This window comes from Cariama cristata, unplaced genomic scaffold, assembly GCF_000690535.1.
Source record: "Cariama cristata isolate BGI_N322 unplaced genomic scaffold, ASM69053v1 scaffold7909, whole genome shotgun sequence".
NCBI lineage: Eukaryota > Metazoa > Chordata > Aves > Cariamiformes > Cariamidae > Cariama > Cariama cristata.
Window position 1 is genome coordinate 1 of NW_009635190.1, and position 21,180 is coordinate 21,180.

The 21,180-nt window shown below is 46.7% G+C and overlaps 2 protein-coding genes across 2 annotated transcripts in view; both read left to right on the forward strand.

Moving 5' to 3' along the window:
* Positions 1–774: 774 nt before the first annotated feature.
* LOC104167231 (V-type proton ATPase subunit G 1-like) lies at positions 775–2,406 on the forward strand (the record flags this gene model as incomplete). The annotated part of the gene is given in 2 exon segments (XM_009707430.1): positions 775–949; positions 1,898–2,406. Coding segments are annotated over 2 exon segments (349 nt in total), but the record flags the coding sequence as incomplete, so codon positions are not given.
* Positions 2,407–13,778: 11,372 nt separating this feature from the next.
* The window catches only part of LOC104167232 (chromosome unknown open reading frame, human C9orf91), a 9,343-nt gene continuing 1,941 nt past the window's right edge, over positions 13,779–21,180 (forward strand). Inside the window, exons 1-6 of the mRNA XM_009707431.1 lie at positions 13,779–13,934; positions 15,791–15,900; positions 16,535–16,642; positions 17,881–18,030; positions 19,114–19,224; positions 20,910–20,990. Coding sequence (XP_009705733.1) covers positions 13,829–13,934; positions 15,791–15,900; positions 16,535–16,642; positions 17,881–18,030; positions 19,114–19,224; positions 20,910–20,990 — 666 coding nt within the window. The 5' untranslated portion in view covers positions 13,779–13,828. The remainder of the gene's footprint in view (positions 13,935–15,790; positions 15,901–16,534; positions 16,643–17,880; positions 18,031–19,113; positions 19,225–20,909; positions 20,991–21,180) is intronic.

Sequence of the window (21,180 nt, forward strand, 5' to 3'; positions counted from 1 at the left end):
TTGGAGGAGGTCGCTGGCTCCTGACCTGGTGGGAGACCGCCGTCAAAACCTTGTCCTTCGTGGCAGCAGGAGATGGGGGGATCATGGGGGATACTTGCATTTCTCTGTGTCTTTCCTACCGTTAACTTTTTCTTTTTCCCCCTTCTTGATGAAAACAATGTATTTCTCACTCAATGATTAGCCATTTTATAGAGCTGAGAGAGCTCCTTGGGGATCCAAGTTAGCTTTTCTTGTTAAGTGAAAGAAATTCCGGTTACAAACTTCTCCACCTTTACAAATCTTTCTTGCTTCAAGTATAAATTTTTATTTTTTTTTTTTTTAAATGAAGCTGCCCTGTCTTGCGATTCTACCCCTTGACAGTATTGTAAGAAGTAAGATTGTTGTAGTTGGCTCAAATGATGATAACCTCGGAGATGAGAATGTGGTCGAAAGTCCAAGAGGGGAAGTTGATGCAGTAGCTGCTTTTTCTAGTGGTTGCACAATAGGCCTGAGGCAAACCCAAGGCTTACTGTTCTTTCCGCTGTGCTCTTTGGGATCACTTGGAGAGGTTGCATGCTCACATGAACAAGGCCAGACCTGTGGCTTGCTTAATGCATCCACTGGCTCACAGAGAACTTCTCCATTTCTCTCTGGTGGAAGCTCATTGTGTGGTGAACTTGGTGATGGTTCTGTGGCACACGGGGCAACCTTGTGCTCCTGAGGTTGGCTCACACAGCAAAGCTGGAGGGGCACCAGCAATAGCAAACGCTATAGTGATTGTTGTACATTGGGTAGTGGGAGAGGTGTGGGCAAATACACTTTCAATACTTTCTCTTCTGTATTTCATTTGGTGTGTTCTTTGTAAACAGGAAAGAATCGGAGGCTGAAGCAGGCAAAAGAAGAAGCCCAGGCAGAGATTGAGCAGTACCGTCTGCAGAGGGAGAAGGAGTTCAAAGCCAAGGAAGCAGCGGTTTGTTTTCTAGATCATTCACTGTTACCTACCCAGCCCCTTAGCCTTGTTTTTTGGGGTTACTTGCCCTGAGAGCAGCTCTCAGGGTGGAACGTGTTGCCAGAGGAGCACTTCCCTTACAGCCTTCCTCTGATGCACAGCCGCGTGTCATGGAAAAAACAGTGGAAGTGAGTCAGAACATGGTGTGTTGCATCTCAACAGCCAGAACTATTGACTGGCAGGGAATTAGCCTAATAAGCTCATGTACTGGCTGGTGCCCTGATGGGTGACAGCCTCCCAAATGTAGCAGTGTCAGAAAAAGACCAAGCTCATTCCTCCTGTGACAGGCTGGTTTCTATGATGCTAATGTGGTAGAGACCGCTTGCCTCGTAGATGCTGCTGTCTGACTGAAGCAGTTGTAAAGCTTGTATTCTGCTTAGCAGCGTTGCCTGCTGTGTCCCAAGGGGTGTGTTTTCCTTTGCCTGTGAGCAAGAGGAGGTATTCCCAAAAGGTGCAGAACTGAGGCCTTTTACCAGCCGAGATTGTTTCTGCTGCTTGTGTGCCCCTGTCAGTTCTGAAATTTTCAGAAAATGACGAGGCAGCCCTCGCCTCTGACCATCTTCTGGTTAGTACCATACTACCTCCTCTGTTCTCCTGCATGATAGCCTTCATGTCAGTAGGTCAAGATTAATTTTTCACAATCGCTTGTTAGCTTGGTTCTCTAGGTATGTGATACCAGACAATTCCAGGCTAATAAAGTGGATTTCACTGCCTGTCAGCTGATCGTGTTTTATTTATCCTTCTTCAGAGAGAGAAGCTCTTTGAATCTGAGTCCCAGGGTCCCTCAGCAAAGATTGATGGTTGAGATGCACTCAAGCAGTCCAGAATAACAAAATATAGAGCTAGGCATAGTGTTTCCTTTGTCAAGCTAATCACATGTGAGCTTTCTCTTTTCTTTGCTGTTTCTAGGCGCTTGGATCTCATGGCAGCTGCACCACTGAAGTTGAGAAAGAGACCCAGGAAAAGATGAGCGTAATCCAGCAGAACTTTCAGAAGAACCGTGAGGTGGTCCTCTCCCAGCTGTTGTCACTAGTGTGTGACATCAAACCTGAGATCCATGTGAATTACCGCATCAATGGGTAGTAGTGGAAGAAGGAAGTAAGCATACTGGAAACGCTGGTAGTAATGTCTGAGCTTCAGGTGGAATGTACAGCTCTTAGCCATATTTTAACTCTTCTTGTAAATGTGTTAAATTATTTCAGTGAGTTGTAGGTCATCAATATCTTGTTGGAGTTCTGTTAGTTTCTCTCTTGACACAGGTTCAGAGCTTATTCAAACATTAAATGACCATGTCTCAAATCTATGCTAAGTTATTAAATATATATTCAAGTTGGCACGTTCATGCTCCCTTCTTCTCTGGATAGTATTCAGGGAGAGACTTTTCCCTGTGAAGTAGAAAGGGGAGAGAGATGCTGGCCGGGTTTAAATGGAGAGCCTGTGTCACTAATTGTTAGACCTGTGTAACTTTATTCTTGTTGACCAAAATGCATTTTTCGGTGTGATGTTAACCTTTGTACAGGGGTTAAACCTTGTAAGGAGAATTCTCTGGCTGTACAGTGGTGGCTAATAACTTTCAGGTGCTTGAGTTTCTCTGTATTGAATATCCTCTGTATATTCTGCTGGTAGCTTGAGTTACAAGTCTGGCACTATGACACTTGAAAGTAAAAACACTTATTTAACTCCAAAGTCTCTAGTCAGTCTTCTTGTTCCTGCTAACTTGTTCTGAGAGTGCTGGCAGGTCTCTGTGTGTTGCATGCGAGTGTGGACTCTGAAGAATGACTGTCAAGTGTTGATAAAAGAAAAGAGTAAGAGAGAGAGCGAATGTCTGAAGGTCACAGCAGGTAAGTTAAAAACCCATTACGGAGCTCCTCCTCTTGGCTCTGGTCTGATGCTTTACCTGCCAGATCATTCTGAGAACCTTCAGGAACAAATGTTCGTGTGACCATTAGGAAACAAAATGTTGCCAGTTCACTAGAATAGTTTGATAGCCAGGCACTGTGCAGTAATTATCCTTCCTTTAGTCAAGTGCTGGTCACTGCTTGTTTCTACCAATGTCATACTGTATCCTGCAGCATCCTGCTATACCTGGGAACAGTGTGAAGTAAGTGTCGGGTTGTCCATGCATTGCTTTCTAGCTCTTTCATCAAAAGTACACACAAATACATCAAGAGGTTTCATGTTTCAGTGGTTTCTTCCTCTCCCCCCCCCAGCAGAATATCAAGTGTAACTTTGCTTTTTCCTTGAGTTCAATTTCAGGCTTTTTGCAGAAAAGAGACCTCAATCAGCACATACCTGATCAGACCCAAGAGCCGTGCAGTTCAGGATCTACATAGAAGCCTTATTGATGCTGTTCCTCGGACAACATCCTATATTTCCACAGACCCTCAGTGTAGCATTGAAAAGCCTCTCAGACCTCTGGAGTTTGATTGTGATTGGGAGGGAGGAAAGCAGGATGGATGAAAGTCGTAACAAAGGAAGGAATGTCTGCCTGCAGTCACACAGGGCAGTGAAAGAGTAGACTGCTGTGGTGTCTCCTGTTGTAATATTTTATGGTAGTGCACTGTAGTTCTGACAAGATCTCTTCAGGCTTTCAAGCTATTAAACAAGTTGTAAAATTGAAACAAAAGCCTCCTGCAAGTCAAATGTGCCAGGCTGGGGAAAACGCCAGGTCGGTACAAGGAGAACAGGATCAAAGCAGTTCTAATCAGTCTGATCTAATGACTGGAGAGGTGCTATGGCCTCATAAAAGGTTGCAGTCATACTAATTCTAGTCTGTCCTTTGGAGATGAAACATTTCTTCCCGTTGAGAACAGGTGCTCAGACTCCAGCATGATACTCCTCATAAAAGTCCTTCTAGCTCCAGGCTGTAATTAGCAATTTCATCCCATTTGTTTATCAGTAAAAGACTGGTATTCTGTCCAGAAAAAATACAGTGTGTGCCCCACTTTCTCATACTGGTTCGTAAGTTTCCCTTTGTTAAGGAGGACTTTCTGTCCTTACTCTCTAGACTAGTAAGAGTCAGGAGAGAAGGAAAAAACCTTTCCCTGATTTTTTTGTCTCAACAAAAGGTGGTGTGAAGATGTTCCCTTCAGAACATGCAGAAGTTTCAATGTATTCCAAGAATACAAATTTTCTGTAATGCTTCCCTGAAACTTGGCTATTGAGAGTTACCTGACTTAGAGGAAAGTTTTCACAGAAGAAAGTATTTCCAATTACCACTGTCCAGGAAGGCTGGCTTTGTTTGTAGCGTAGATATTTTATTTTAAATTGAGATTCTTTCACCTTGCACTGTAATGGTCAGGGAAAGGCAGACGTATTGCTATCTTGGTGCCTAAGCCAGGCTGTGCCAGAAAAACACTCCGTGGGGAAGAGTCTTCTACTGACAGAGATACGGAGTTGGACATGCAGCTTTTTGCCTCTGAAATCTGATTTTTCTAGACTTTCTGCAGTAAGTTGGATTAGTAAGAGTAAAACCTACCCCAGCTGCTAGACCAAATCTGTCTCTGAATTCTCCCTGCTGCTGATCTGCCTCCATAATCCCACACAGATGTGGACCTGTGTGTATGAGCCGTGGCTTGTTCTTGTACCACAGAAAGGGCCAGAAGCTCCTGTGGGCATACATAGCCCTGTCCGATTCCCTTAATTTGAGCTCTCATCCCTGGAAACGCCAGCCAACTGCTGGGACGGTTGGAGTCCTGGTGCTGTATGGGGGTAAGAAGTGGTCAGCGCTCCTGTCTTGGTTTGTTCGTGCAGTGAGGGGCTACTGCGGTTGATTTCTCCCGGTTAAAACTGCTTGCAAACAAGCACTTTCCTGGGATCCACGCGGGCATGTTAGGATTTACACAGTGCTGTTTGGCTCCAGTCACATCCGTGTTCATCAACAACGGTTTGGAGTTGATTTTTGTGGAATTTCTTTTCAGACATTATCAATACATTTATAGAGTTAATGCTTTTTGCTTTTAAAATACCATTGAGAAGGCGTGGCATCTGTACAAGCACCAGATGGACAAGTGGCTTATTAACACCAGAATATGAGTGTCATCTGGACGGCTTAATGTGCAGTACGAGGTACAATTAGGACACGCATTTGTGCTGCTTGAAGCCAGAGTTCAATTTTTAAGGCACGTCTGTGCCGACAGAGCTTGCTCCCTGCTCAGCTCGTGCTGTTCGGTCTGAAGGTCAGCGTCTCCTCGCTACTGCCTGTTTAAGCAAAGAGTTAAAGAGCTCAGCACCCTCTGGGAGGGGAGGCAGAGGGGAAATCAAAGCCCCCGATCCTGGTCAGGTCCATCACCTCTGATCTGTCTAGCGATGCTTGATATGTTTTTTGGTGAGTTCTGAGCCAGTATGGGTTTGATCCCTTGTGCATTCATTGCAGTTAAATCCGAAAACATGAGAGAAAGGTCTAGTAATGAACAGGAGGGATGAAACTTGGTGTGTGCAGTGATGGCAGGGAGGTCTCTCCCCAGGCACTCGGAGCCTGGTGGTCCAGCGAGGGGCTGCAGAAAGCGGGCAAAGGGCAAGGCTGGGAGATTCCTTCAGACAGTGTGGAATGGCAGGGGAGGGTGCTGCTTTCTGCCCTTGGTTCATGGTGCTTCCTGTGACATAAGAACAATCATCGTTTCATTATCCTTATAGGAACATTTTGTGTGATATTTAACTTGTAATTTTTTTGTTTGTTTCAGAGAAAGTAATTTTTCTCTCTAAAGATTCCCCCTACCCTTTTCCCTTCCTCCCTCTGCAGGGTCCAAACAGAGAAAGGAAGGAGGGAAATCACCCACAACCCCATATCTGGAATCCAGGAGTTCGAGAGAGCTTTCGTTAAGAGATGAGCAATTTTGACTGCTAGTGCTTTATCAGAAGCTCCCCTGGCAGCTTGATTTACACAGTTTCAGAACAATGAGAGAGGACCCTAAATTTTCCTGGTGCTGTGGCTACTGTGGAAGGTCAACAAGCCATTCCTCATGCTGCCTTGCGGTGACGGGCTGGCTGCTAGATGGTAACAAAAATGCATCGTTCAAGGTATTCCAGTATGTAAGTCCAAATTTGGCAACCTTAATTTCCTTGTTTTTCTGGTTTTGTGAGGTCCCTATGCAACTCCTGATGATCTTTATTAAAATTGGACCTTTTTTTTTAATGCTAGATCCAAGCCCATCAAGCTGCTGGCAGTCCCTCTCCCCTCCCACAGCTTTGGGCTCATGCTGTTTTCTCCCGCTCTGGTGCCCATCAGACCCCGGAGCAAGCAGAATTAACTGGCAACAAGTAATCCTACAGAAAATCCAGCAGTTGCTGGCCTGAGAGGCAGCTTGTGGGAGATGGGAACAGCAAGATGGTTATGTCCCAGCAATAGCTGCATGTGGAATAGCTGGGCTCAGTCTTATAAAACACACCCTAATTTTGACTGACCTAAATAATCTTGTGCTCTCTTGCCGTTCTGCTGTACCATCACACAGTCCCTTCTGTAGCTTACGGATAACTATGTAAAGGAATGCCATTGCTCTTCCTTTTCTCTACCTGCATGAAACCTGCTCATTTTTCCTCTGTCTGTATTTTCCTCATCCGGAACCCCTTTCCCTTTTATCTGACATCACTAGTTCTTGTATTAATGCATAATATGAAAGGCAAGCCTAGAACCCACTGCTCCCAGCTGCAGTTTTGGCTTCAAAATATTAAAAGAAAAGACTACCAAGGACCCTCAAGATCAATGTTTTGTTGAAAAATTTCCCCAAACTAATCCACAACAGGAGCATAGTGGAATCTTTCTTTGAGGTTGAAAGGAGAAAGTACTAATTTCATGCAGAAAAGATTGTATCTCGGACTGGCATAGGAACAGAAGATAAATAGGTATTAAATTACATTCAGCTGTCTGAAAATAATCTAATAAAGCATCTTCTGGACCAATAGCTGAATCATTATCCAAGGCACATAGCAAGCTTTCCCTCTTTTAATTTGAGATGCAAGAAAGAGGTTTTTACATTACCATAATAAAAAGAATAATACTTTAAGTCTTCATAGGAAAAAGGTAGAAGTAGGGGAAAAAACCCAAGAACCACACTTTATGCCTTAAGCAAGTGTCATTTTTCATTTGAAACATGTAATTTAGGGATATTGTGAAATAAAGTTTTTATATTTAATGACTGTCAATCTGTCAGCTTTGCTGAGCTGTTTGACAAAAAAGAAAAGCCAACCCAGAGTCCGTGAAAAAGACTTTGTGTGCAGGAAGAGAGGGGAAGGGCAAGACAAGGCTTTCAGCAACTTTTCTCCTAATTAAGGCTCACTGGAGAAAAAAAAAAAAAAGGAACAGTTCTCCAGTGAAAATGCAGTTTCATCGAAAGAAAATGAGATCTGCCGTGTTGGCTGCTGCTCGCTGCTGCAGTGTGCAGAGCCACAAACAAGACTTACGTAGGGAGAAATTGCAATCGCGTCCGGACCATGGCAGTAACAGTGATGTGTTACCAGGCTTTACAATATCGCAAAAAAGTTAAGTTTATCAAACCATGTCATAAATATAGAGAGAATATGGTCTTAGGAATCAGAATAGAAAAAAGCAGACTGAAGAGTGTACGACTCAGTATTTAAAGCAGTGGGACTTGAAGTAGTGAAGAGCAATCTCAGAAAGGATATTAAGAACATGACAGAGGCTGAGGTTATCCCTGAGGACAGGAGGTATCGCTGGTTACTGTCAGTCTGGGAAAGCATTTCAAATGGCAGATTTTTTTTTTTTTTTCTGGAATCAGTTGCCCTGTAATATATTCATTAATGCAGCATGATGGAATAGGAAGTACAGTTATAATATATGTCCAGGGCACCAAGCTGGGAAGAGATACAAACAGTACAGAGGACTGGATTACAATTCAAAATGATCTTGATAACTGGGAGAAATGATCTGAAACCAATAGCATGAGAGTCCCTGAAGAGAAGTGAAAGGCTGAACTAAGAAAGGTGAAATCAAATACACAAACCCCAAGCAATCAATAACCAGCTGTACAGCACTGCAGGCGTGGTGAAAATGAGGGTGAACTCCCTCAGACTCGGCAAATGTTTTCTTTTTGAAATGAAGTCACCACTGTACAGCGTATTGACACAAGTGTCCTATGTAAGATGGAGGTGAGAAAGAGAGAGTTGTTACGCTCGTGAATGTGGTGAGGTCTCCATTTCTTGTTCGGACACTGAGCTTTGAAAGAAGTGAAAATAAATTGCTCTTTGAATAGAGCATCGAAGGGCCCGGGGAGGTTTGGCAAACGCGACTCAGAGCGATGATGATGGGGAAGGTAAAGGGTGACTTAGTCTAGAGTCTCCATGACAGTGGAGAGCGGAGAAGACTTGAAATAGAGGGCAGACATTTAATTTTTCACCAGATTCACTGAGGCCAGAAGAAGTAATCCGCTTCATTTGAAATGGGAAAGGTTTATATTAGAAGTATTTTTTAGCAGGGAGGTTGAAGGGCCGCGAGTGGATGGCTGTGGAGGCTCCAGCATCACCACCCGTGGAGTCCTGCAGTCCCCGTGTCCTGGTGCTGTGCGCTTGGGTTTTGTCCCCTAATAACTGTTGGCCCTGGCGGTTGGTTTCAATCACGTTGGAGGGAAGGGTGAGGTCTTATTTGATGGTAGGGTCCCTTCGTGAGTAGGAGCTTCATCACTTAATTAGCAGGCAGTTAAGACCAGGAAGCAGAAAATAGGCAAAGAGCAAGTGAAGAAAGATAGGGAGACTTTGCAAATAGCTTTGCTGTGGGTTAATGTGAGTCAGGATGTGCTTCTTCAGAGATACCAGTGAGCGAAGCTCAAGACGAACCTCAAGCTGCTTTAACTCTGATTTGTATAAAACAAATCCCCTGCTAGCCGGCATAAGCTGAATGTAAAGCCGAGATGATGCTTCCTGGGGCAGAGAAATCTGCATTTTTGTTCATTTTTGTTTCATTCATTCTCATTTCAATTTTTGGAAGACCTTCATTTGCAGACCTTCATTTTTACACAGGGCGAGTTTCAGAGCATAGCAGCTGGGCTCTGCAAAGCAGAAGCACCTCCAGTCTGCGTTGGGATCCTGCCAGCATCTCCTCTCTGTTTTACAGTCAAATAATTCCCTATTTCTTGTGAGCCTTTGCCCAACTCTCTCCAAATTCCTTTCTAGTTTACTGGTTGACTTTACTGTTAATTACAGTTCTCCCTCTTGGCTTTAAGCGGCTTAAATTTCTAATGCTAAAGTTGTGGTAGGATCATTACTAGGTGGGATAGGAATGTTACAGACACATCTCTGCATTTCAGAAGCCCAGATATAAAGGTATATGTGCAGCTAGAATCTAAAATGTGTTGTTTATTGGAGTATATTAACCAATTAATATTTAGTAGACAATTCTGTGGGACCTGTGGCTACAGGATACCTGCTTGGATTGAGAAGATGATCTGGCAGGATCTCGCTTGCCTAACAAAAGCATCAAAATTATGCCCCAAATAAGATGATCAGAAACACCTGCCCATGTGGGGTGGTGACTGCTGAAGTCAGGAAGAGTCAGGCTAGGAGACCTGGGCTCCTTACAACCCGACCTGCAGATCCATCATCTCCTTTGGGCCAGAGCTGCAAGGTCAGGGAGGTGGCTGGGTGGAAAACTATCTCAGAAAAACAACTGGGAAACCTTGCCTTACATTTAGTTTGGTTTAAGCTGCTGTGGAAATTCCTCCTCAATTTCTTAGACAAGCGTGAAACAGATGCTTTGAAAACCTTCAGAGACAAAGCCTGTCAGTCTAAAAGTTTCTAAAGATCTAATAGTGTGTGGTCATTTTTCCCACTTTGGAGCAGCAAAACTGGGATTATTTAAACTTGGAATTAGCTTTTTTTCTTTCTTTTTTTTTTTTTTTGTTCCCCAGCACCACTCCCAAATGAGCAGGATTTTTCTGCTTGTGCTGATGGGATGAGACGTTGATGCCAAGATCATCCCAGCTAAACAAGAGGTGTACGCTGTACGCACTGCAGGTAATCGTGAAAGTTGCTTTCAAGTTTATTGCTCCCATAGAGTTTTGCCTCGGGCGTTTTTTTGCAGTGAGCTGACAGAGCTCTTTCTAAGCACTTTGGTCTTCATATTCTCCCTCTGTCAGGATCTTCGTGTGGGCGAGAAGAGGAGGAAACGAAGCCAAAGCTTTTGATGAGGAGTGTTTGCAAAAGAAGCTAAAGCTTTGCTTGGCCCTATCTTGGGTGGGGATTTGAGCTGGGCCTTGAGCTAGTGACAACAGCAAGATTTATCTGATTTTTCTCAATACCTGGATGATGTTACTATGTGAGTTGCCAGTTTCCAGTGTAACAAGATCCCATGTGGGTAAGCGGCTTTGGCGTCAGTTCTGTTCCCCGTGCAGCCATGTGATGCAATGAACACATTGCTCAGCCATGTCTGGAGCAAGCAGGGATGCAGAAGTTCGTGATGCAATGAACGCATTGCTCAGCAATGTCTGGAGCAAGCAGGGATGCAGAAGTTCATCCCTCCAAGAGAAGAACGGCATTTTCTCTAGGAAGTGTACACAGGCACCGCAATGAAGCTGCTGCTTTTTTTCGCTGACAGTCACTCAGATCCTTGATTCACTCTGTTCCTAGCCTCCATGGATCCTCTAGGTTTTGGTGAGCCATGAAACCACGCTTCCCAGGCTCTAATGAGTCTTTTTTCCCGTGCTGTCTCTCAGCGTTGTCTCTTTGCGTGAAAGCGAATGACTTCTCCAGGAGGTGAAGCTGTTCTGGGGGGTCTGTCTGACCGTGTGTCCAAGCCTACTGCTTTTCTTCGGAGTACAGCAGCTGGAGAGGATACTCACACCTGCCCTCCGCATCAGCACAGCCTCCTGTTTTGAGGAGGGCTGCAGTTCCCACCCTGTGCGTTATCCCTGTTTCTTGTGCTTTAACGTGACTTTTGCTAAATATACAGTGACCTCTTCTCTGCCTTGAGATCTTCGTTCACCTCTTCTGATTTCTCCAGCCCTGTCATCGATGCTTGCCTTTGACTAATATATTCACGGCAACTAATCTGAGCAACCTTGGGATTTGTACTTTGTGAGTCGTGCCCTGAGGAGGTGGAGGAGAGCCTTCTGTCTGTGCCACTCTTCAGCTCTTCACAGCCTTTAGGGTCCAGTGCCAGCTCTGGACCCTCACCCTGTAAAAGGTGAGGATAATTCCTGTGGCAGGATCTCCTCCCGTGGCTGTGCCTTTGGTGGGGAAGCACTTTTGAGGAGCAGTAGAGGGTTAAAACCATGTTTCTGAAACCAGCCTAGGGGAAAAGTCACATGCGCAAGGGAGATTTTGCAAGTTGGTGCTTGCAGCTGGGGTAATGAGAGGGAGTGCGGGGGTGCAGCCTTCTTGCCTTGGGTGAGTTGTGCCTGGTTAGTCCGTGGTCCCCGGGAGACGCAGGGAAGAGAGTGATCTTCCTCGGCAGAGGCTGGGGCTGCAGGACCGCAGACCTCCCCACTCGGCGGTGGGACAGCGTGGCACCTGGGAGTGCTGAGTGGGATGATGGCAGATAAAGGACGGTGAGGAGGAGGAGGAGGAGGAAGAGGGAGCTGATCTGGCTCCCCAGGACCACAAAGTGAGCCGGACCAGGTAAGCCTGTGCCAGCCGCTCTGGAAATGAAGCAGAAGGACTTGCTGAACGTTTCTCTGCTGTTTAGCTAGGGCTTGGAGGTGTCCTAAGAAGAAGGTCCATAGCCTGAAGGAGGCAAAGTCACCAGAGAGACATTGGCATTGCATAAAGAATAAGAAGAGATGTAGCGAGACACAGAGCCTGAGGAGTGCAGATGAAAGGATGCTCCTTGCGTTAGCACGGGAGGCAGCAGAGGAGATTTGGGGGGGACTCGTCTCCAAAACGGAGAGACACAGAGCCTGAGGAGCGCAGGAGATGAAAAGATGCTCCTTGCGTTAGCATGGGAGGCAGCAGAGGAAGATTTGGGGGGGACTCGTCTCCAAAACGGGCAGTTATTCTGCAGTAAAAGGCAATAGAGCCAAACGAGGGCTATGCTGCATGAAGAGGTGAAAGCAAAGCTGCTTTTGCCAACGAGCTTGTCCCAGCTGAGGAAGGCTGTTTCCCTCCTGCATCTCCCCGATGGGCTGGGGAAGGCTGAGCTGCCCTGACCCTGCTGCACCCTTCACTGTCCCTTCCTGGGGACTGTCCTCCAGGCACTCAAAATTCTCGACATCTAAGCCAGAGAGCCTTGATTCACCTCTAACTTGACATGACAGCAGCAGCAATGGGGTGGTAGCTTTTAATTAAGTTTTCCTTTTGTTTCCTCTGTTTTTTCACTCTTTGCTTTGCTACTGTTTTGTGGGGGCTTTTCTGTCTTGTTTTTCATTTGTCTTTCTGTTTGATGCTAACCTGAAGGGATTGAAGGCAAAAAGGGGAAAGGAATGAGAAAATTCACCACCTGAATCTGCCTGTTGGTGCTGGGAGATGTGCTCTGTAACATGTAGTGGCTCATGCTCTGCAAGGAGATCACACTGGAGAGCCACGCTCAGCATACGGCAGGATCGCTTCTCGCCTGCGCTGGTGAAGAGCGGGTGCTGTGCCCATTGTACACACACACACTGCACACTTCTTGTACAACGTGTACCATGGCTTGATTCCTTTAAGTGTGAGTTTCCAGCCCTCTTCAGGTTTTTTTTCTGCAATCGGAAGAACCTTTCGTGTTGTTTCTCTTGCCTCAGTTTCCTTTCTGACAATCCTTCAACCAGTGACTGTCCTGGCTTTGTGCAAGGGGGTAATTGCAGCAACAACCATCGGTCAAAAATAAAGCAATCCTCTTGGGAAGGAGAGCAGAGGAGCTCTGTGAGGAACTCTTATACCAAGAGACAGCAACAGGCTCCTGGTGCAAAAGTAAGACTGAGTGGAGGTTAAAAAGTAAATTGTAATTTTGGAAAGCCAGCGTGGATGCAGCTGAGCCCTGTGAGTGGAAGATAATTGAAAAGTAAACTCCAGAGTCTTCCAAGCATTTGCTTTGGTAACCACCCACAAGTGCTGGCAGTAGGTTAGAGACCTACGTCAGCAGCGTTTGCCTGGAAAACCCGTGGGCACGGTGCCTGCTGCAGGGACGTGCCCCGTCGGCTTCTGGCACTGCCCACGGTGGAGAGGAGGGGGAAAGGAGAGCAGAGACCCTCAAAGGCTTCGCGCTGCTGGGTGAGAGCTCCTGCTTGCCTCTGCTTTCAGCGGATGCATTTTTCTTCCTTATCCGCACGGCTTCCTTCGTGTGGCCGGGAATTGTCCACCATGTCAGTGAGCGGGGTGCTTCGCTTCCACGGAGGGGCATTTACACCAGCTCCGCTTTCTCCTGAAAGTGCCCGCTGAAAGCAATAGCGAAAAGCCTGTTGACTTTGCAAGGAGAAATCCTGCCTGTTCCTTGACTAATTGTTTACAAAATATGAATATTTAAGGATGTTGAGATAATCCAAGGTATATTTAAAGATAACTTTTCCATCTATTAACAACAACAAAAAGGTAATCGCAGAGGCTCACCTTTTGCTGCATACTGCACTCGTGGCTGGCTGACACCTACCTAGTGACAACATCCACAGGGAGTGGGGTCCAAAGAGCAGAGTACACCCGAGTGGTCTGTGCTGTTACCCTTTATTTGCTGTCTCTGCAAGATTTGGGATTTTCTTTTCCTCTTTTCAGGGCTACAAAATGCCTCCTGGCTCATGGAAAGCAGGGTCTCGAGGAAGCCGTCAGTGGGAGTGTGAATGAGGATTTCACAATCCGCTCCCAGCCAGGAGAGCAAGCCGGCTGCCTGCTGCCTGGGGGCTTGGCAGTGAGAGATAAGGCAGATATACAAAGTGCTGAATTTCTGACAATACGACATAGAGTCCCTCGAGGAGAGGTACCTTCAGCATGGCCCATAAAAGCCAAGCTGGTGGAATTGAGGAAAACGGGTCGCTTTCCTCCGTCCTCTGCTGTAAGAGTGATTTAAAGGAAGGATCCCTGCAGCGGGTGAAAGGTAAGCGAGCAACTTGTTGATGATAAGGAGAAAGGCAGTACTGAGTACAGTGCCCTTAAAATAACAGAAGACAGATTTTTCAAGATGCTCATTAACATCATCTCATTTGCAAAAGTAACTGAACATTATGGATGTTTCGGCATTTTGGGGAGGGGATAGAGACACTTTGACTTTTTTGGAAAGCCTGATATATAGGAATAAATGGACATCCACCTATTGAAAACCAGGACCCTGGAAGTCCTCTCCTCTTGGCCTTCAAAAGTCAAGAAATCTTTGGGAAACTTGACCTGTGCTTTCCAAGTGACTCCCTTTCCCCGTAACAATTTGTTCCCTCTCTGCAGCACTACTTCTGGAAGCGCCTGAGGTGCTGTGCAGGGACAGAAGGCAGTGCCATGGATGGCTGTTCTCACCGAGACCTCCACGCACCATTCAGCAGGGCACCCTTTTTGCTTGCTCACTTCGGGGCACCTCCTTAACGCTCAGTTTTTGCAGGAGCGAAGCAGCTCTTGTCACTCCAGCAGGCTCTAGCTGAGGTCAAGGAGCTGAGCCACTCTGCGGGTATCTCAGCTTGGCACCCAACCTGCTAGAGCTTGTGCCAAGCAACTTGCCCAAAGCCATGGAGAACACAAAAGCCAAACCCAAGGCTGAGGCCATTTGTTTTTATTCTTGCTTTATACTCACTGCCTCCGCTGCTCTGTGTCAGGAGGAGATAAACCTCAGCAAACCAACAGGACCTTGTTATCCTGGAGGTTTCAGATGCATCTACTCTTCCCTTTTTGACTCAATGCAGTCACACCCTATTGTAATGTAATTACCTCATTTCACTTGGCATCTCCTGTTCCTGAGCAGTGAAGAGATGATGAGGATGGAGGACATAAGTGGGAGAGATGGGAAAGGTGAATGCACGCTGCGTTTCATCCAGCACAGCAGTTTGGGAGAGCACTAAGCGGCAATGTCAGCAGGAGCAGCCCCAGGGGACACCTGGCTGACCCCGGATCTGCAAAGGGGAAGGAAAGCTGGGTGAAACGTTTCAGTGAAACAGGATCCCATCTGAACAAGCCACTTCCTTAGACCCGATCTCTTCCTCTTGACATAGCACAGCTTGTGTAAACTCTAGATGAATGCCAGGTGGGATGCCTGGAGATCACAGTTCTCCTGTGCCGCTCCAAGGCTGCTCTGCCTTAGCTCCCAGCAGCCTGCTCCTCAAATCTAGGGCAGGCTGTCCTCACACTTTTTAGGCTCCTGAGTGCAACTTGGGTCTCTAGATTACCTCTCTGATCCTAGCCCTAGCTGAAACTGGGGAGCTGAGCGCCTTGAGCAGAGCCATGCTGCCCAGGAGCACTGCTGGGAGTGGAGAACTGAGCGCTGGAGGACCTACAGGGCTCGTGCTCCAGGGCAGCCCTGCCATATCCCAGACAGTGGGGTTGCTTGAAAGCACTTTAATTTGCTTGCTGAAGTTTTTTCTAGTAGTGGGTGGGGTGGGTAGGCAATGGGGGAATCTCTCTAAGAAGTAGACAGCCTTTGCAACACTGAGCAGCTTGAGTCCATTGTCCTCTCAGTTAGGGATCAGTGAGGCAAGACATTCTGCTGAAGATCAGATCATCATGTTATCTCTGACTGCTCACTCCTGGAATGTGTTCGGGGTTTCCTCACTTTTTGTAGGTTGTTTCCTTACAGAGGACAACAGGCTGCTTCCAAAGCTCCTTGTGATGTTCTTAGAAATTCCCAAGGGGGGCGGTTCTGGATCCATTTAAAATACATCAGGGTGGTCTGCGTTCCTCAGCCTTCCCTTTGCTAGCTGCTGGGAGAAAGACCCATGCCAGAGCTGTGCTCATGACTCCTTTGGGCTCTTGCAGAACCCCTCAATGGCCAGGTGCTCACGGTGCTCAGCATGAACAACAACTGCTCAGCCACCTCCTTTGACATGGAGCTTTGTGCAGAGAAACTGAAGTCCCTTGGGGTTCAGGTAAGCTCCTCACCCGTGATCTGCCCTGGGGACCCTGTAGGAGTGAACGCGAGCTGGATCGGCATCATTTGCATTTGCACTCACATCACAGAGAGCTTTTATTATTTTTTTTTTGTGAGCTGGATCGGCATCATTTGCGTTTGCACTCGCATCACAGAGAGCTTTTATTATTTTTTTTTTCTTTTTTCATTTTGAAAGTCACTTGTTTCAGTTCAACTTCAGTCTGTTCCCCATGGACTGCAAGTCAAGTGTAATGATCTTGGTTTAAACCTCCGTGAAGAAACTCATGCAACACAGTGAATTGCTTGAAAGTTACTCTGATGGGATGGAGCATCCCTGGGACAATCTGTCTTGTCTTGTCCTTTGTCATAAAAAGGTGGTTTTCTTTTTTGACTTTCCCCGCACTTTCCAGGGAGATATTACTCACTGCAAATGAGGCAAGAACACAAGTTTTTGGTCTGTGACAGCTGTATGGATGAGATTGGAGGTGCACTCTGCAGGAGGGTGCTCAGGGACACATCTTTTGGTTGCAGTGCCAGCCTGCCCCCCTCCATGACTGCCCAAACTAGTTCTGATGGGACCAGGAGCCCCAAACTGGGGGCCAGCTCTAGTTTTCTGTTTGCTCCCTGAGCAGGTGGCAGCGGATCAGTGGAGAAGGTTAATCCAGGATGCTGTCCTGAAACCTGAAGTGAGACGGTACATGTTGTACAACTCCAGGGCGTTCCGGATAGCCATCGCCATGGTAAGGACAGTGGGGTCTCTCGCAGGCTTGCCATAGACGTGCACTTGCTGGGCTGCATCAAGACCTACACCTGGGGTTCTTGTGCCCAGGAAGGGAGAGAGGTTTGTGTGGGGAGGAGATGCTGGTTTTCACACAGCCTAGTGGGCTCCTTTGGAAATCCCAGTTCACAGAATTTTTGTAGATGGAGGGCAAGGCACCTTCTCCAACCCCTTGCTGGTAGCCCCACTGAAGTGGGCTCTCTGTGTCTGGATAACCAGCATATGCTGAGGTAGTAGTACCTACATCAGACTTTTTTTTTTTTTTAACTTGATTTTAAAAGTCTACAGATATTCTGGTCCTGATGCTAATTTGGATCAGTGGACCAGTCAGCTTTGGTTACTGAGGTGATTGTCTAGTCATGCTTGTCGTCATCTGGTGAGAGAAGCTCCACCAGAGACCCTAACCTTTGGTGTCTACTGTAAGGCTGATACTTCGCAGCGTGCTGAGAGTGTGATGAAATCTGCCTCCTTCATTTTAGTTGCATTTATTTTTGGGGTAGCCATTATACATGTCTTCTCCTCCTTTCACTAACGTAGGAATTGTTGCTCAGTGTTTTGAGGGTTTTGGTGCCTGTTTAGTGCAAATCAGTTATATTATTGCAAGATGATGCTGTGACGCGCTGTGCTGTACACGTCATATTTGCTTCTAGGCAATCTCCTGCCCAAATGCTTGCTATCTGAATTAAAGCCCAAATGAATTCAGTTTTGCCTGTCTTTATGCAAAGGCCAAGTTTGTCAGTCGTTAACATAGTCCTTGAGCCCAATGTCAGTGTCCACCGTTTGAATGTTATTGTAATTGAGTAGTCTCTGCACCTCCTTGAGTGCTTTGACATAGGAGCCTTCTAAATACAGGGACTATTAGAAGTATTATCAATATGCCTCAGTGAGTGCATTTCTTATCTAAATGGAAGAACTCAGTTGAAATCTTTCCTACGTATGAATCATCATCAATAATTCACTCTCTGTCTTTGACTAGTAATTTTTCGTAATAAACTAGGGTTCACTCAGTCCTTCTAGTCCTTTCTTTCCCCTGTTTATTATTGGAAAGAACTTTTGTCCTTTCTCACTCTCTGAAAAGCTCGTGTGACTTGATTTATGGCAAGATATTACCCTGGGAGAAGGGATCAGTAGTTTTCTTCTTCCCTTGATTTTTCTCACTTCCATAGTTTGGCTTTCAACAGCCTCTCTGGGTTTTTATAGGTTTTCTACATGTCTCTCTGGACAAACATTTACTCCACAGTCCAGCTGTGTTCCTTCGGACGCTACTGGGAGGCCATCGTACTGGTGACCCTGGCTGCCGTAGCAGTCACTGTAGTGGTGATACTGGTGATCGACCGTCGCCAGAAGAAGGTAAGAGGAGGCTGCTTGTGTGTGGGCACACAGTGCCTGGGGAGCAGGACTCCCTCCCACCAAAGTGCCGGGACCCAGGTCATCGCCTAGACACCTATGAAGAACATAGTTATCCAGGAAGGAAGGAATATTTTTACAGCAGGCTCGGAGCTCAGATTCAGGCAAGGGATGTTTTTCAGCTGACTTAGGTGTCGTAATGCCTAAAAAGTAGGTGTTGGGGCCTGGCAGGCTGGGTCAAAGTGCTTGCTGTCGCTGGAGGTGAAGCAACCACTGCAGAGCGTGGTTTGCACTCCCATGGCTGGTGGGAAGCCATGGGGTCTCGCCAGCAGAGCTGGCTCCTGCCCTGCTTCTGGCGACGGTCCTTGTGGTCTCGTTGTGTGCAGCCATTAATAGCATCGTTTGCTTGTGTTGCTGTGGTGCTCTGGACCTTGGAACAGGTCAGAAGCAAAAGGCAGCTCCTAAGCCATAGAAGTTGCAATAGATTATAAAACCGATGTAGACGAAGGAGACAGGGAGATGACGTTAGCATGAGAGGCAACCAGCCTGTGGCATCCACTCCTTGGTTGTTGTCAACTTTTGTTTGTAGGAATCACAGGAGTATGGATATTTCTAAGGTGTGATCTGAAGAGTAATATTGGAAAGGCTTGGTTCAAAATCCAGAGAGGTCTTTGCATTGATTTTAATGGATTTTGGAGCAAGCCTCTAATGACAGCTGTGCAATGATTCTTCCAAAGGGAAACCTGGCGAACATGTGGGTGCACAGAGGTTCAGGAAAGGAGTCCTTCACCCAGGGACTGCTGGGGAAGGAAGAGAGAACATGATACTGGAAATTGATCCCACTTCAGACATCTTGTCTACAAGAGAAGTAATCCTTAGTGAGGTCTCTGGCTGCACAGACATCTGCTAGCGGTGGCGAGGCCGACGCTGATGGCTGGTGACAAGCCTGCCTGACTGTAGACTGCTCTTGTCACTGTTTCCCTTTCAGAGACGCGGTATTTGGGATTAGCCAACTACAGTTTGTAGCTGTAGGCTGGCCCAACTTTTACTGTACAGTGTGTTAATTTTTTCTGCATTCTTTAATAGATAAATATGAATACAGATGTGAGGCTGGCAGCTGTCAATGAAATCTTTATCAAACACGGTTTAATAGTGGGGATTACAGATGCCCTGGATGGGCCACACAACATCCTACAAGTATCCTTTCTGTAGGGAATCATTTGTACCCCTCCTGGGTAGTTAATGATGTGGAGGTATTTATTGATGTTATGATACATGAGGGTATCCAGTGGGTGGGATTTCTAGGATTTGGGTTTTCTCCTGTTGGATGGCATGAGGGACTGGGTATTTTTTCCTCTCCTATAAGTGGGGATTGAGATATGCCCAAGGGCAATTGGAAATAATGAGTCTAAAAGATTGAAGTGGGATTAGTCCTTTGGGTAGGCAATTATTCCTGCAAGTGTATTATACTTACATGACAGTGATGGTTCTTATTACGAGCAGAGTGACAACAATGTGCCTATGGCAAAAAAAAAAAACCCACAACACAGAAAACCAGAGTCCCCGTCCCTGGGAGCTCATGGTCTGCCTTGCAGAGACAAACTAAACCAACAGCATCCAAGTGTCTCTGCTTTCCGGGTGATTTGTAGCCCTGAGCTCCCTCCTTCAGGCACATTAGAGAACTTGGTTTCACAGCATGTGTGCCTGGGAGCCAGGTCTGTGGCTAACAAGCACTTCTGACCTTCGTGGCCTTTTAAAAATGCAGGTTGAAGAAACCAGGTAGGAGGAGGCTCATTTGCTGCTTTTTAGAGATACTTTTTTCTGGACTAGACAAAAATTTAAAGGAAAGAAGAAAGTTTTAAGACAGCATGAAGGTATTAAAGGAAGGTGAGAGAGACGGTCTCCTAGATTTGCTGGTGGACCCCACATTCCCCCTCATCCATACATACGGAGAGGTATGAAATAGAAATGGAGAGGGACCCAAGGCTGAAACACAGGTTCAGAGAAGGGGACAGCGAATACCGCAGGAGGGCTGGCAGGGGTGAAGTCATGCAGAATGCGGAGGAAACACTTAAGAACTTGATTTATGCATTTCTTCAGACCAACATAGTTTTGCACCTCAGTAAGTGAGGACTAATCCAAGGACCATTCACCTCTACCTACATGTCCCAGAACTGCCTGAGAGCACAAACAACCCATGGATTTACAATTTCTCAGTCCGTTCCAGTGTCAGATCCATTTTAACCCTCTAGCTTTTGCACTGCTCCTGAATCCCCTTGATGATGGCAGCTTGAGTAGGTAGACAAGAGCAGAACTTCGGCTGCCTTCGGGGGTGCTGCTGCTCTCAAAGCTGGCAGGACTTGCATCCCCAACACGTCGCTCTTGGTAGACTCTTTGCAAACAGTACCTCTGTCCTGAAGACAATCACCAAGTACAGTCAATTTTGTAAAAAATAAATGGCATGAATCCTTAGAAACAAAGGAAAGAAAGCAGGAAGGAGTTTAGGGGAGCTAAGTCAAGGCGACCCACCAGTTTATTTAGATGTAAGGCCGCTGAGATGAGTGACGGGCAATGGCCCTGTGTTATCCCAGTTTTCACCCCCCTGGGCGCAGCAGTGGTGCAAGAAGGTCTGGTGACCCTCTGGGGTAATGTCTCCCTTCCCTGCCACCCCTCCTTTCTTCCCCTTTACCTTGAGGTTTTGCCTTAGCCCAGACCCTCTTGGCTTAAAATCAGCCCTGCGATGTGTTACTTGGTTCCTGTGTCCTGAGCATCCCGTGGGCACCACCTGCCTTTCCTCCGCTTCCTGCGAGATCCGCACAGAGGCAGAGGGCTGTGGAGGGGGAAGCATGGGAAGACCCCATCCTTAACCCTGCCCATCCCAGCTGTGGTTCGTGCACTTCAGCCCGGAGCAGTGCCTCCAGTCCTTGTCAGCCCACATCATGGACCTGCAGAGGACACAAGAGGTAAATGATTGTGGGCACAGCTCGAGCTCCCGCAGGGACATGTACAAGTCCACCCCTACACCCCAGCTTTGGTGGGATGGAGGTGGGCAAGGAGAACCAAGTGTTTGGGTGTCCTCCTGGGCATCCCCTGCTGTGAACTGGGAGCTGGACAAATGGGGAGGTGGATAAACTGCATCTGTCGGTGCACAGT